The sequence below is a fragment of the Urocampus carinirostris genome, chromosome 2, assembly GCF_059441175.1.
Source record: "Urocampus carinirostris isolate Australia breed hairy pipefish chromosome 2, RoL_Ucar_1.0, whole genome shotgun sequence".
In the NCBI taxonomy this organism is placed as follows: Eukaryota; Metazoa; Chordata; class Actinopteri; order Syngnathiformes; family Syngnathidae; genus Urocampus; species Urocampus carinirostris.
This window is the reverse complement of record NC_142350.1, coordinates 21,229,722-21,243,284: the sequence shown is the minus strand read 5'-3', so window position 1 is coordinate 21,243,284 and position 13,563 is coordinate 21,229,722. Positions and strand designations below refer to the sequence as shown.

General features: G+C 39.6%; 1 protein-coding gene across 2 annotated transcripts in view; it reads right to left on the bottom strand.

The window, feature by feature from the left end:
* csmd3b (CUB and Sushi multiple domains 3b) overlaps window positions 1–13,563 on the bottom strand; it is a 493,867-nt gene that overhangs the window by 14,801 nt on the left and 465,503 nt on the right. The window contains exons 56-63 of one of the 2 annotated variants that reach the window (XM_088329348.1): window positions 10,702–10,887; window positions 10,386–10,571; window positions 7,583–7,756; window positions 4,839–5,021; window positions 3,426–3,602; window positions 1,557–1,736; window positions 421–594; window positions 186–359 (exon numbers count right to left, since the gene is read on the bottom strand). In XM_088329348.1, coding sequence (XP_088185474.1) covers window positions 186–359; window positions 421–594; window positions 1,557–1,736; window positions 3,426–3,602; window positions 4,839–5,021; window positions 7,583–7,756; window positions 10,386–10,571; window positions 10,702–10,887 — 1,434 coding nt within the window. The remainder of the gene's footprint in view (window positions 1–185; window positions 360–420; window positions 595–1,556; window positions 1,737–3,425; window positions 3,603–4,838; window positions 5,022–7,582; window positions 7,757–10,385; window positions 10,572–10,701; window positions 10,888–13,563) is intronic. The other variant, XM_088329349.1, reaches the window with a different exon arrangement.

Genomic DNA, 13,563 nt, shown 5'->3' with positions numbered 1-13,563 from the left:
CATGTGTGGGCGCTCTCACAGCCACTAGTCATGTTTGAATCCCATTGCAAGCAATCTTGTGCAATTTGAGTTAGCGGTTAATATATGCAATAATATGTACGCTTACACACGAGAGCTTCTAACATTGTCTGAATTTGATGGGCCTTATACTCCGGAAGACACAGAAACAAATCCAAAATTATTACCTATACAGCGGGGTTGTGTACCCCCCCAGCTGCCGTCACTTTGGCAGAGCCTGGTTACTGTTCCAACTAAAAGGAAAGGCGGGGAGCAGGAGAAGGTCACTTCTGACTGGTAGATGAAACTCCGGCCCTCTCTGGAACCGCCCGCGGGGGTGCCCGGGTCACCGCAGAACTTGGCTGTACAGAACCAATCGAAAATTAATCGCTCAACTGCATTGTGGGGATTTGGCAGTCTTACGTAAGCATTGAGGCAGCATCCCGCTCCAGCTTCCGTTGGCCACACAGGTGAGAACGGCCGGGAAGGACAGTTCGTAGCCTGCCGAGCAGCTGTAGCTAACGCTGCTGCCCCATTCAAAGTCAGAGCCTTGAAGAACCCCGTTGCTGACGGAGGGGGGAGTGAGGCACGTCACCGCTAGAAAGAGTCGAAGAGACATCGATGGACTCGCAATTGCAAAATATGTGTGAATAGATATTTTTGGTATAATTTCCTTTGCTTCCAGGCTAATACTGATACTTATATTAAATACAGTAAACTAGGGCTGCAATACTTGGTCAACTAAAATGGATAATAGAAATAGTCGAAAATGGCATATATATATATATATATATATATATATATATATATATATATATATATATATATATATATATATTTATTTTTATTTTTTTAAACAAATGACGTACATATATTTATGATATTTAGTTTGTAGCAATTTTGTAGCATTTTGAAATACTTCTGTAGTAGTATTTTTTTCTAAAACAAAAGGTCAACTCGGACAAAATCTGCTCAGAAAACAAATAAGCACAGCTACAAACAAGAAAACACTGATATTAACGAACCAATTAATTAAAAGTGAGTGAGACAACAAAAACAGGGTACCAGCGATCACACAATGGTGCCCGCGAGATTTTTTAAATAAGATATTTAAAAAATCTTTTATCTAAAAAATAAGATCATTTTTAAGACAATTTTTATCGATTTTGCATTTATATTTATATTCATTACTTTAATTTTCCTTGCCTTATCCCTGATTAATCGAGCTTCGACTTCCATACACATTTGTACGACTTTGCACAGTATGATGATTTTGTTGTTTTGCTGACTCGCCAGCTTGGCCAAAAAGGGACATACCAACCAAAAATGTTATTTAGTTTGATTCATTTCACGTCTTACACATCTTACTTTCTATTTCAGATTTTTCTTATTTTAGTGTTTCCTCGTGTAAAAGGATTAGGGTCTGAATAAACGGCTGAAAATCCTTTCCTGCCATCCCTATCAGTGTTCCTCGGCCTTCCACTTTGAGTAGCATTTCATTGGCTGAAAAGTGCTTTACAAATACCGTTAATGATTTGATTTCGTTTCCTTTTTTTTACCTGTGCAAATAGGCATATTCCCGCTCCACGTCCCATTGTGCGTGCACATCCTGACGGGCGAGCCGTCATCCTCCATCCTGTATCCAGGTTGGCACTGGAAGGTTACGTTCTGGCCGATGGCGAAATCCTCACCATAGCGGAGGCCATTGGCCGGAACCCCGGGATCGCCGCAGTTTATCACTTGGGAGAGAAAAGATCAGGGTTACGGTTAAGTTTAGGAGAAGGGTTAGGGCCTTGTCCATTGCCCCCGCCTGAATTAGCATGAAAGTAATTTCTTTTAGTGGCTGGAAGTCAAGCGATACCTGGGAGGGGCCGGGGTTGTATCGGGTCTCTCTGCCGAATCGCATTAACATTCCCTTGACTGTACCTATAAAGTCCTGTCCTTCATAGCCTAATAGGTATTTTAAATTCCCCTAAAGCCACCACTGGATGCATACATGACTATTAATAGATGTCCTGTCATCTTGTGTTTGTACGTCGGGTGTCGGGACGCTTTTGTCCTATCAAAGGCTGTGAGTCCTCAACTTCACTAAACATCTATTTATGCAAACAAAAATAAAAACTGTACTGTATGCCAATTCAAGTTAGAGTTTATATCAGAGCTTATTTTTGGTTGTTTAATTGAATAGATTAGACTCTCCTGCCATTAGGCCATACTTTTAGGGCCATCACCACCTTAAATAACCACACAAAACTTATTTATGTTTTTTTTTCTTTTGTTGTTGCTGCTAAAGGTTATTTCACATATTTTCAATGCACTATTGTAACGAAACACTATTCCATTTCATTCACAAAAATTGCAAATTGATCCAAGCACTGCCTTGTAAATATTTGTATCTGCTTTTTATCGTGATAGTATTTTTATATTTTTTTATCTTCAAAGTCTTTATTATGTGCTTACCCTGAAGTGCCATGTCTAGACTCGTTGCATCCGATTTACTATGTTGTTATCAATGACAATAAAGATAAAACAAATCAATACTTTTGCCAAGTTTTATAGAATTATCAAGTTTACTCTACATCATAACCTAAAAGTAGAAACAATACAAAATTAGTGCATTGGCTTCCTTCCCTTCTACCTATGTCCTTCTACCTATGTAAGAAATGTCCAATCACAGGTCATTTTTTAAATTTTAATGATTGTTTTTCTTGTTCGACGATAATTTCTCTATTTTCTCTCTTAAGTATATGTTAACAATGCTCCGCTGAGTTCAAATAGCCTTTATTATTTGTTCTCCAACACACCTATCTGTTTTTATCTTACTTTAAGCACCGCTCTTCAGGGACGTTCAACTCATTAGGAAGCAATAAAGGGGGGAGGAAGGGGGGAGATCGATTTTGTGCTTGTCCGTGGTTTTTTTTGTTAGTGATGCCTGAAAATTGTAAAATTAGCAAAAGGCCTGTTTCAAATACAGTCCAAACACCAACCCAAACCCCCAAAAAGATGAAACACAAGAGGTTATTAAAAATTGAGAAATGAGCTGACTGCAGCTACAATCATACCAGTAAGCCAGGAGATGGCAGCAGAGAGCCCAAAATTTCATGTTGTGGACTGCACCTTTAAGCTCCTCATTGAACTATGCTTTGGAAGGGTAACTGGTTAAAACTATATATCCGATCCTATGATAAATCAATTAAAAGAGATGGCGAAACACCAGTCCACACCATTTCAAGTTTTTTCAAATGAAACACAATCAATGTAATTTGATCAGCAATTTCTAGACCTAAATGTTTCCATGCAAATTTATCTCCTTAAGAATGGCATTTAGGTATTACATTTTTGTGGGAAAGCACTACAGCATGTAAAAAAATAAGTCCCTTAAATTCTCTATAAATCCAATTCAAGTAGGTAGCTAGAAAAGGTCTCACTGGTACAGTTGGGCTGTATTCCTGACCAGGTCCCGTTAGCCAGACACAGCCTGGTGGTAGCGCCAGAGAGCAGGTAGCCGTCCATGCAAGAGTAAATGACTGAGTGTGAAAAGGTTGTCCCGTCCAGACGAAACACCCGGCCGTTGCTGGGCGTCCCAGGATTTCCGCATTGGACAGCTGAAAAGTAAAGAAATGTCAATTCGACCTTGCAAACAAAGATTATTCTCCTCTTTCTTGATTTTTGATACAATGTGTTGCCTGTTGTGGGTAATTCATTTTAAAATTTGTTAACAGGTAAAGTACTGCACCCAGACAAATCTGATAAGGAGGATCCTTGTGCGGAGTAAAGGTTTTGGACAGTTTTTCATGCCCAAATTCAAGCACGTATTAAGGACTTTCAAAGCCAATTTTCGAATTTCGCCCGAACCAAAGAAGAAATCCAGCGTGAACTGTGTATTTTGCAGTACAAAAATGTATCTGAGATTTACACGTGCATTTTTTTTATCTTGCGTGTGCATTTATCGAGATATATGATTTCTAGAACTTGAGTAAATCTCAAATATATTTGTAGATCTGAGCAATATATATCTAAATATTGTTGAGGCGAATCTCTCCCTAAAGTATATAGGTGTTGGGAAATGTGTAGCTTCGATTTTCAGCTGCATGTAATTATTCCGTTACAATCTACCACTGGGAAACACTACCTTAATTATTTGCATGGCCCATAATGAATATTCATAATTGATACATAATTCTTGCATCAATACACATTTATAGTGCCCTGTTTAGGGTGTTGCTGTCTTCTTGAGCGCAATGGGATTTGATAGGACCATGCTATACAAACTAATGCCAGATGTCGTTCATCAGGTTGAAAAAAATGTAAACCCATCTGGAGGGACAAGATCATTGTGAAATCAAAAATCAGATGCATGTATGCGCGTATTACTTCCACCTTACTCTACACTTGTGAGACATGGACTTTCTCAGCAAAACTGGAAAAGAAAATTCAAACCTTGGAGATGCTATAGGAAACCTGTAGGCAATAGCCCATGTGACAGAGCATAATATCAGGGGCACATTGGAACCTATAAAGAACTGTTGTGAACTGTGCGCGGACGAAAACTTCAGTGGTACGGCCACTTAAGTTACAAGATCATCAGGACTTTCAGAGTACAGTCCAAGAGGCAGGAGGAGAGAATGACAAAAAAACAACTGGGCCGACAACATTAAGGAATGGACAAATGCCCACTTTGCCATGACCCAAAAACAGGCCAGGAACCGTCAACAGTGGAGAAAGCTATCCAGAGTTGCGTCCTCATACGTGCCCTGACGACCCTGGCGGTTAAAGGATCCGCCAACCGTATATATTCCAAGCATTGGGAGGTAAATACATTTGAATAATTCTGGTCTTACGTTTACAGAAGGGCTGCGTCCCTGACCACGTCCCATTGGGGAAGCACATCCTTTCGGCCGAGCCGATGAGCTCGTAGCCCTCTGAGCATTTGAAGAAAACCTTAGAACGTATGCGGAAATCTGTCTGCTCCCTGGATCCGTGGGATGGGATGCCCGGATCACCGCAGGAACCGGCCGTGTCTCCTGACATAAAAAAAAAGAAACCCTTTTTACTTATCACACTGAAATGCAGTTCACAAAGTGGCACATATAAGCGATAATCCTGAAGTATGTCCCTGATGGCTTCTTGTGTGAAAGCATAACACTCAAGTGCACATTACGAGTGTGTGCGTTTGAACGCTTAAACCAAAGCACCGTGTGGGACGTCGTCCTTGGAGGAATGCACGGTCAGCAAATTACGGCTGACAAATGTACTTGCATGCTTTTGGACGTACACATAAATATATCACGCCGGTACGCATGGACAATTTAAATGATAAATGTTACTTTATTACCGCTGTACAACATTCCTCGCTGCTCACATATTGACCTCACCAACATGGCTTGCCGCTTTTTTTTGCATTTTTGTTATCAAGTGCCATATTTTTCACGATGTATTCCCTCTACCACATTAGTTTAATCTCCCCCCCCACCAAAAAAAGGCCGAATGGAACATTCTATTCATTCTGTTTCACATTCATCACTGACCTCAGTCATCACTCAGACCCAGCCAATGAAAGAAAGGGTTTGTTAATTACATTAGACGAAAGCAGGGACCTACAGTGAGGAAACTTCAGGGCCCGAATAGCATTTTTCATCTTCAAGGCCAACGATGTGATTTGGAGTCAAACATGGATTGAAAAAAAAAAATGCTTTCTACCTGGCTGTGCTTTTGTTTTCTTCACAGGCAACACAAATAAAAAAGTAGAAAAGAAAAGTTTTTCCACCGTTATCCATTTAGCGATTGCATGTGAATCAATTTGAGGCTCTCCCAGAGAAATGCAAAGTAGAAAATAAGGTACAGCTAAATTATAGCTTTTAGTGGTTGATGAAAAGTATACATAATTTTAGTTAAGAGCCACTTCCCTTCAAAGTTCCACAATTTTGCAACAATCGAGGCCAAGCTTTTTTCAAAATCTACAAAGGACAATTAAAGACATACTCCGAAGTACGATTAAACGTTACAACTTTATTCTTACTCTTAGCAAAGCTGTTTGGAATGGAACCTTGTTTGGTATGATGAATGGTAATGGTAAGTCCTGGAAACTAACTTCATGCGCGTCCCCGCATTATTGTTGTCTATATTTGTAAGTGCAGAATGAAAATAGTAAATGTAAGAAGAGGCCCTTTTCAAATACAGACCAAACGCACCCCAATGTACTTGCACGTGCAACAAGAATGAGCTGACAGAGGCTGCAATTGGGCAATTACGGTACTTTTACACCCATTAAATGTGGTGTTTTTGGAAATAAATGGATACAGTACCTTTATTTTCACTCGAATGTTGTTATTCCACCACTTGAATTGAAAAATACAGTCCACACTTAAAGTACAATGGGGTTTCATGTAGAGCCCAACTTGTGAAAATTGGTTGTCTGGCCGAATGCGTTGAAGCCCAACTGAAAGTGACGATCGTTGTTGAGTACGTGCAGCCACAATTAAAATCATTAATCGACAACGTAAACTATGAAGGCAATACCAAAATAAAATGTACAATCTATTTCTTAAATGTCCTTCAAAGTAAGATTCATCATCAGATAAGCCAAAGTTTTGTTTTCTTCATCATGCTATCTATTTTTAGTTTCAGAAAAACTTTCGGTTTTTATCATTCTCTAACGTGCTTCCATGGTACCCTGAATAAATTAGTGTGATAACCAGATCAAATCTAATGTCCTTTTGTATGTATTTTACAGTATATCACTGGTGGTCTAGTGCAGTGCTTTGCCTTGGCATAATAAAAAATATCTGAAGGTCAAACTCCTTAACAGTAGATGGCGATAATAGGAAAGACATGCCGAGTTTTCCCATTAATTCCTCCAAACTCAGGTTAGTGTTACTGCTAATGTGGAAATTAGTACTTTTAATTTTCTTCAAAGCATGTTATTCAGTATTTATCTCGTGAAAGAGTAATATACAGGATAAATAGTTCATTTTTTTTAACCAGAATAATTTTAAATTTGCCTTTTTTCAGTTTGTGGATAATGACTGCTACAGAAGAAATTGATTTACGCACTCATAGTGCAGTGTTTATTGTTTGGATTCAGCGCATGAGGTTTCGCTTCTAAAAGTAAATCATTCCAGTAATTGTACTTTTTCATTTTATGTCTGTGCATTTAGAATCTGCTAAAATGTCTGAAGCTACGGAAATATTTGTAGAATGAATACAGAGCCTGTATAGCATTAAAGGGAATATCATTACTATAAGTTGTTTCGGTTTTGTTGGTTATTTTATATTTTATATTGTATTTGAGGTGGGGCGGAGGGTCCTGATGTCATACCAGTTGAGAAACACTGGTCTAGTTGTACATTTTTTGCGCTATTACTGGCGCAAGCTGGGTTCGATTCCTGTTGCGTCCTACGTTTTGCAATTTTGGTCAGTGATAATTTGCGACTGATTTATCGTTGCACAAATACGGTACTGTACTGTAAATAACCTTGAGCATAACGCAAACGTTGAGTTTGTTTTTAGGGAAAATATACATTAGTGCGCTTTATACATAAATAGATGCAACGAGGTGGATGTAGGAATCCTTCCGATTACTTACCTGTGCAGAAGGGCATAGGTGCGCTCCACATCCCGTTAAGCTGACACATCCTGGAGGACTCCCCCTTTAGCTGCCTGCTGCCCAGACAGGAATATCGAACTGTTGAACCAAACGTAAACTTATCTCCGCTCAGCAAGCCGTTCGGGGGAGAGCCGGGGTGGCCACAGTCGACAACTGTTGCGGGGAAAAAGAGGAGGCTGTTGAGATGCTGATTGGGGATGCAGAGACACCTCTACATTGCGCTTTGGTTATCAGTGATTCACTACTCTGTGGATTTTAAATAGAATGGAATGCATTTTTTGTCATTGACATCAACGTATCATAGTTGGTGTTCTGACACAGCACACAGCAAAGGCTATCACAGGGCCAAGTTAGGGACTGTCTGTGTGCGTGACTGTGATAGGCTGGTGTATTCTGTCGGTCAAACAGTGGAGTGGGTGCACAAGTCAATAGGTCCAGGCGAAACATATGGCGCTAGCTGGTTTTTAGCAGCTCATGGCATTAAAAAATAAATTCATTAATTAAATTGGCCTCTAAGAAAAGTCAGAAGAGCGCAATGAAATGGTGATCACCAGCATATGCTCCCCGGATTGTTATTGGGTCTGGTAAACGACTGAGGTGGCATCGTTAGTAAAGGCAATAGCGAGGCGAGGGTTTGGCTAAGCAAGAACTCACTTAAGCCACCCTTCCAAGCCTGTATCTCACCAACACCAGATCCATTACGCATGAAATGGATGACCTGGAGCTACACCTTCTGGGAAACAAGCTACATTCAGGACGGTTGTATTTTAATCATCGCGGAGACCTGTCTAAATCCAAGGATACCTGATGCTGGCATGCAGCTAGCCAGCTGCTCTCCAAATTGCTCTTTTACAGTGAAAGGGGAATCCCTCCAAATTTTGTTGTACTTTTGTATTATGACAAAAAAAGATATTTCATTCAGCTTCTATTATTTGTCCTCTGTTTTTATTTGTAGATCTATAGTTGTTTTTTGTAACGGTTGTATACTTTGTCTGTAAGGACGTCATCTCAAAGAAAGTTTGACCCTTGGGGGCTTTTATGAAGGGGCGGTGCTACTTAGCGGATTTAAAAATTTCGCAGGAGTTCTGGTCTCCTTTAACCGCAATAACCAAGGTGCCTCTGTAGTCTTAAAAAAAGATGGCTGCACAACGAGGAGGAAAACATTTTGAAGATGGCACGAATGTTTGTTTCTTTATGACTAAATGGACTTGTGTTGATTTTGAGTGAAAGTGTAAAGAACATAATTAATAAATAATAAATTAATTCTACTAAATTATATTTAATTCAGTCACATGCAGTTGGGGTTTTAAAAATATATGTTTGATAAATATACTTCGTCTTCTAGCTAAATAAGAAAAATAAGCCTTAAATTGAGTAAAATTAATCTGCAATTGTATGTCATCAGAAATTGAACTGTAAATGAATAAAAGCTCAAAGCAAGCACACTTGCATTTTCACAAAAGTAGTGCTGTCTTTTTGCTCACTCAAAATTATTATTTGTCTTATTTCACAATACTTATGCTTGCTTGTGATACCGCAACAGAGCCAACAACATAAAAAAGACTCATCTAAACCTGGTCACCACCTTTTTGACTTGTTGGGGTCTAGCAGGTGCTATATGTCGCTTAGGCAAAGGATTAACAGGCTCAGAGACAGTTTTTCCCCAGGGCCAACACCAACCTAAACAAGTGCGCAGGTCTGTCAGGTATCAATTGTATTGAAGAATGTGTATTCATGACCTACAAGTATTCATCCTTAATTTATAGCAGATAAAACCTTATATAGTGAAAGTAATTTTTATAAAATGCAAAAGAGCATTCATATCACAATTTGATGCAGGTATCATATGTTATAAGTGTCTGTTTCGATTACTGAAATGCAATACTCTCCGGTCCCCCGAAATTTAGCATCAAAGGAATTAAGATGGTACAAAATGATGCAGCGGAGGCTTTTTAATGAGGACAAGAAACACTACTTGATTTTGGAACACCTGCACTGGCTCCCTGTCACTTTTTGATGTGTTTTTAAGGTTCTGTTGGTAACATCAACATTTTGCATGGACTTGCATCCTCCTACAATTCAGACTCGAATATACCCCATGTGTTCCTGCTCGGACTTTCGCACGAAAAACCTGGTCTACCAATAATCCCAAAAGCCAACAATAAATCCGCAGGCTTTTCTTCGCCCTCATGAAGGTTTTAGATCAGGGGATGGTGTAATAGTAGCCTGTATCCCTTTATGACTTCTAGTGATTAAGGACTATACAAATAAACATCAATTACTTGACTCAGCATAATTGCAGGTTTGTTTTTCACATTTCCCTTTTGTGTTCTGTATTCTTGTTTTGACTTGGATATGTTCTTAATGCAAGAAAAATCATAGTCCGGTGTGCCTTATATATGAAAAACATATCACAAAAGAGTATCTTTTGGGTGGGGTGCCTTAATGTGCAGAAACTACAGTAAAAAGTACAGCACAATAAAATGATAATACTAAAACTGCTTACTGTCTAGCAAAGACAAGCCATCAGAGCAGGCATGTCTGTGTTATTTTTAAGCAGACTTCATTGATTTTTCTTAATGTCAGGAAACATGGAAGAAATGTCAAGCACTTACACGTACATCGCCCTGATTTCTAGCACATTTCAAACCTTGAGGACAGATCATTAAAATTCAAGCATTTTCAAGGATTTTAATCACCCATACAAAGCCTGGGTTGAGCATAGATTCGCAGCCCTCCTCTGATTTTGAATGACTAAGCGACACGATAGCACGTCTCTCACCGATGCACTCCGGTAAAGGCTTGTCCCACTGGCCAGTCGGCTGACAACCCAGCACCGGCGAGCCAAAGAGGTAGTAGCCCGGATTGCAGTCGTAGAACACCACCGTGCCAAAAGTGAAGTTGCCGTGCTCGATTTTGCTTTGGCGGATGGAGTTCGCTGGTATGCCGGGGTCCGAACAGTTGACCACTGCGGGATCGAGCACACGGAAGCAACGTATGTGTTATTTGGAAAAAAACCCGACAGGTCCATTTCTCCTACCCAAATCTGCAGCTGACATACCGTCAACAAAGTACAGTTAGGGGTAAATACACTCAACTTTTCTCCCCACCTTTACACGTTGGAGGCGGGTGGCTCCACTGGCGGTTGGCTTGGCAGTGGGCACGGGTCGGCCCCTCCATCTCGTAGCCTCGGTTGCACACGAAACTCACCACGTCGTTGAGGTTGAAGCCGTTGCCTACCGTGCGGCCGTAGATGGGGCTGCCCGGGTGGCCGCAGCTGATGGCTGAAGTGGAGGAAGGACAAAGATCTTTCAAACAATTGTGGATTTTCTCAAATACCGAAAATTCTGGACTACAGAGCGCTCGTGGTTAACTCATTCGATGCCAGACATTTCGAATGGGAAGTGCCGGTGGCAGCCAATTTTTGCCATCTTGACTCATTTCTTAAGGCCCACAGAAAATGTGTTTTTGTAGCTATATAGGCAAAATAAATTTGAACCATCATCTTCAATCAGAAAAAAAGCTATAGCTAGGCTATAGATTTTACCATTATTTAGTAAACAACGATTAAATATCGCTGAGTTTCTTGACAATACGTGTTTCCAAGAAAATTTCAAAGAAAAAACAAATGATGCATTTCCAGCTGAACCTTCACGTTACTCGAAAATGTAGATTTAATTGAAAGAACACTGAACTTATGCATGAACGATGCATGAACTTTTATACAGTTTTGGTCAACCTGGCGATTGTGTACCCTGGGGTGACCGCGTTATTGCACACGTGCACACAATATAATTTTGTTTTCCACTAGACAATGTCTTTTACATTTTGGCAATACTTATGACAATGTTTTTATACATTATGGCGCTGAATCAGTCAAAAGTGCAAATGTAAAACCTAAACTCAACTTGCCCTCTTTTGGCTTGTGGCATAAATGCAGCCTGTCTGTTGCGCAATGTACGCGCCATTCGGCACGTTAATTCAATGCAAATAAGAGTGCAATGAATTTAGCAGTTTGGTCTGGCGGCAGCCCCCTCGTTTTTACGAAAAAAAAAAAAGTATCTTACATATTTGCAGGTGTACAGCAAAACTGTAAATATATTTGTGTTTATTGTTAGGTCAAGTCATCTTTTTATGTATAGCATTTAATCACAAGAAGACTCAGAGGGCTGCAGAGAAAACAGACTACTACAGACTACAGACTATTATTACACCAGCCTCTGATCTAAAACCTATATGAGGGCAAGGGAAAACTCAAAACATCAGCATGAATAAAATGAAGAAACCTTGAGAAGGGGCCACACAGGATGCAATCCCTCTACCAGGCTGCACTGGACTAACACTTTTTTAATAGCTTTTTTTTATTATAGAATATTCTGTTGTTTTCCTCACTTGTTTTCTATCGGTCCAAATTGTCAATATAAAGAAGAGGAAATAAAAAATGTGTTAAAAATCCAATTCATCGAGTAATTGGAAAAAAATCAAATAAATCAACTGATTCCATAACTATAGAACTAATCGTTGCAGCCCTAATAAATAAATGTATGCATTTGTTGTTATTATGTGGTTCGGGTATGAAATATACATTCTCAAAGTTATCCGACGCTTTAAGAATATCTACGATAAATATTGAATTACTAACTTGTATTTATAAATTCGATTTAATCGTTACTTGTTTAATTTTTTTTTTTTTTAAATAAAACTTTATTTTTTGCGGCTCCACATATTTGTTTTCTGTGGTCCGCTGTGGCTCTTTCATATAGACTTGATGGTGTTTTTCGCCTTTCATTAAGTATAACTCTGTATTCTCCTTCGATTACATGATTGATTCCTTGGCGAGAAAAACAAATTACATGCCTTGAAGAACTAAAGTCTGGAAGAACATAAAAAAAAAAGAAACAGAAGGAAAAAAAAGGCTGGCATGGCGCAGTTTCACAGACATTCATTTCCTTCATCAGCATAAAGCAGCAATGGGCCTCACTGGCAATTTACGGATGTCATTTCAGAAAATATTGTCCCTGGACACCCCCTTCGGTGTTGCTTTTGAACGTCCTGCTGTTTGGCCTGGTGATTATTCATCCTTCCACTTGATTCGACGGGCTGCTTAAAAAAAGTTTGCGCCCCGACGAGGCTTTTTTTGACGTCCCCGCGAGGAGACAGCTGAGGACAGGAAGTGGAGGGGGACGACGGGAGCAAGAAGGAAACGGGCAATGAATGCTGATGAGAAAGGACGGGAGAGAATGGTTCTTTTTTCCGTAATTAATCAGGGAGAATCAGAAGTTTGCTGTTCAAAGTTGAGCAGACATGCACAGGCTTAAGCGCATGCAAACGCCACTAATCTACATAATTGCTGGATCATTTGCAGAATTATTTCCTGCCTCCTGATTTGTTATTTTTTTTGCAAAAACAAGCTGAGTAAAATATTGCACAAAAAACAAAATGAATGACCATTTCTAGATTATATTTGCATTGGGTCTGTCTCTCAAATGATCTTCGGAAAACGGATATTAGCTACCTGTGTCAATACTATCCTTTTTTATGTACAGTTGATCCCTTTTGCGAATAATTAATTATCAGTAACCTGAAATTGAAGATTGGTAAAGTGACAATAAATAAATGAAGGAAATTTAAAGAATGTCTATAAAAACATCAGTGTCATCAAAATATGAGCCTTTATTTCCAGAGTGGGGTGATTTTATGTGCGAATGCCGATGGTGTGGGCTAATGATGATTGTTAAAGATTGGGCATTGGTATTGAACCTCCCTACTAAAAGTAATTGGATTTAAAATAACCAAATTTTGGTCAAAAATACACAATGACATCATTTGGGTTGGGCAGCGCGGCGGCGCAGTGGTTAGCGCTTGTGCGGCACAGTTCATGTCATGGGAACCTGTCATGGGTTCAAATCCAGCTCCGGACTTCCTGTGCGGAGTTTGTATGTTCTCCCCGTGCTTGCGTG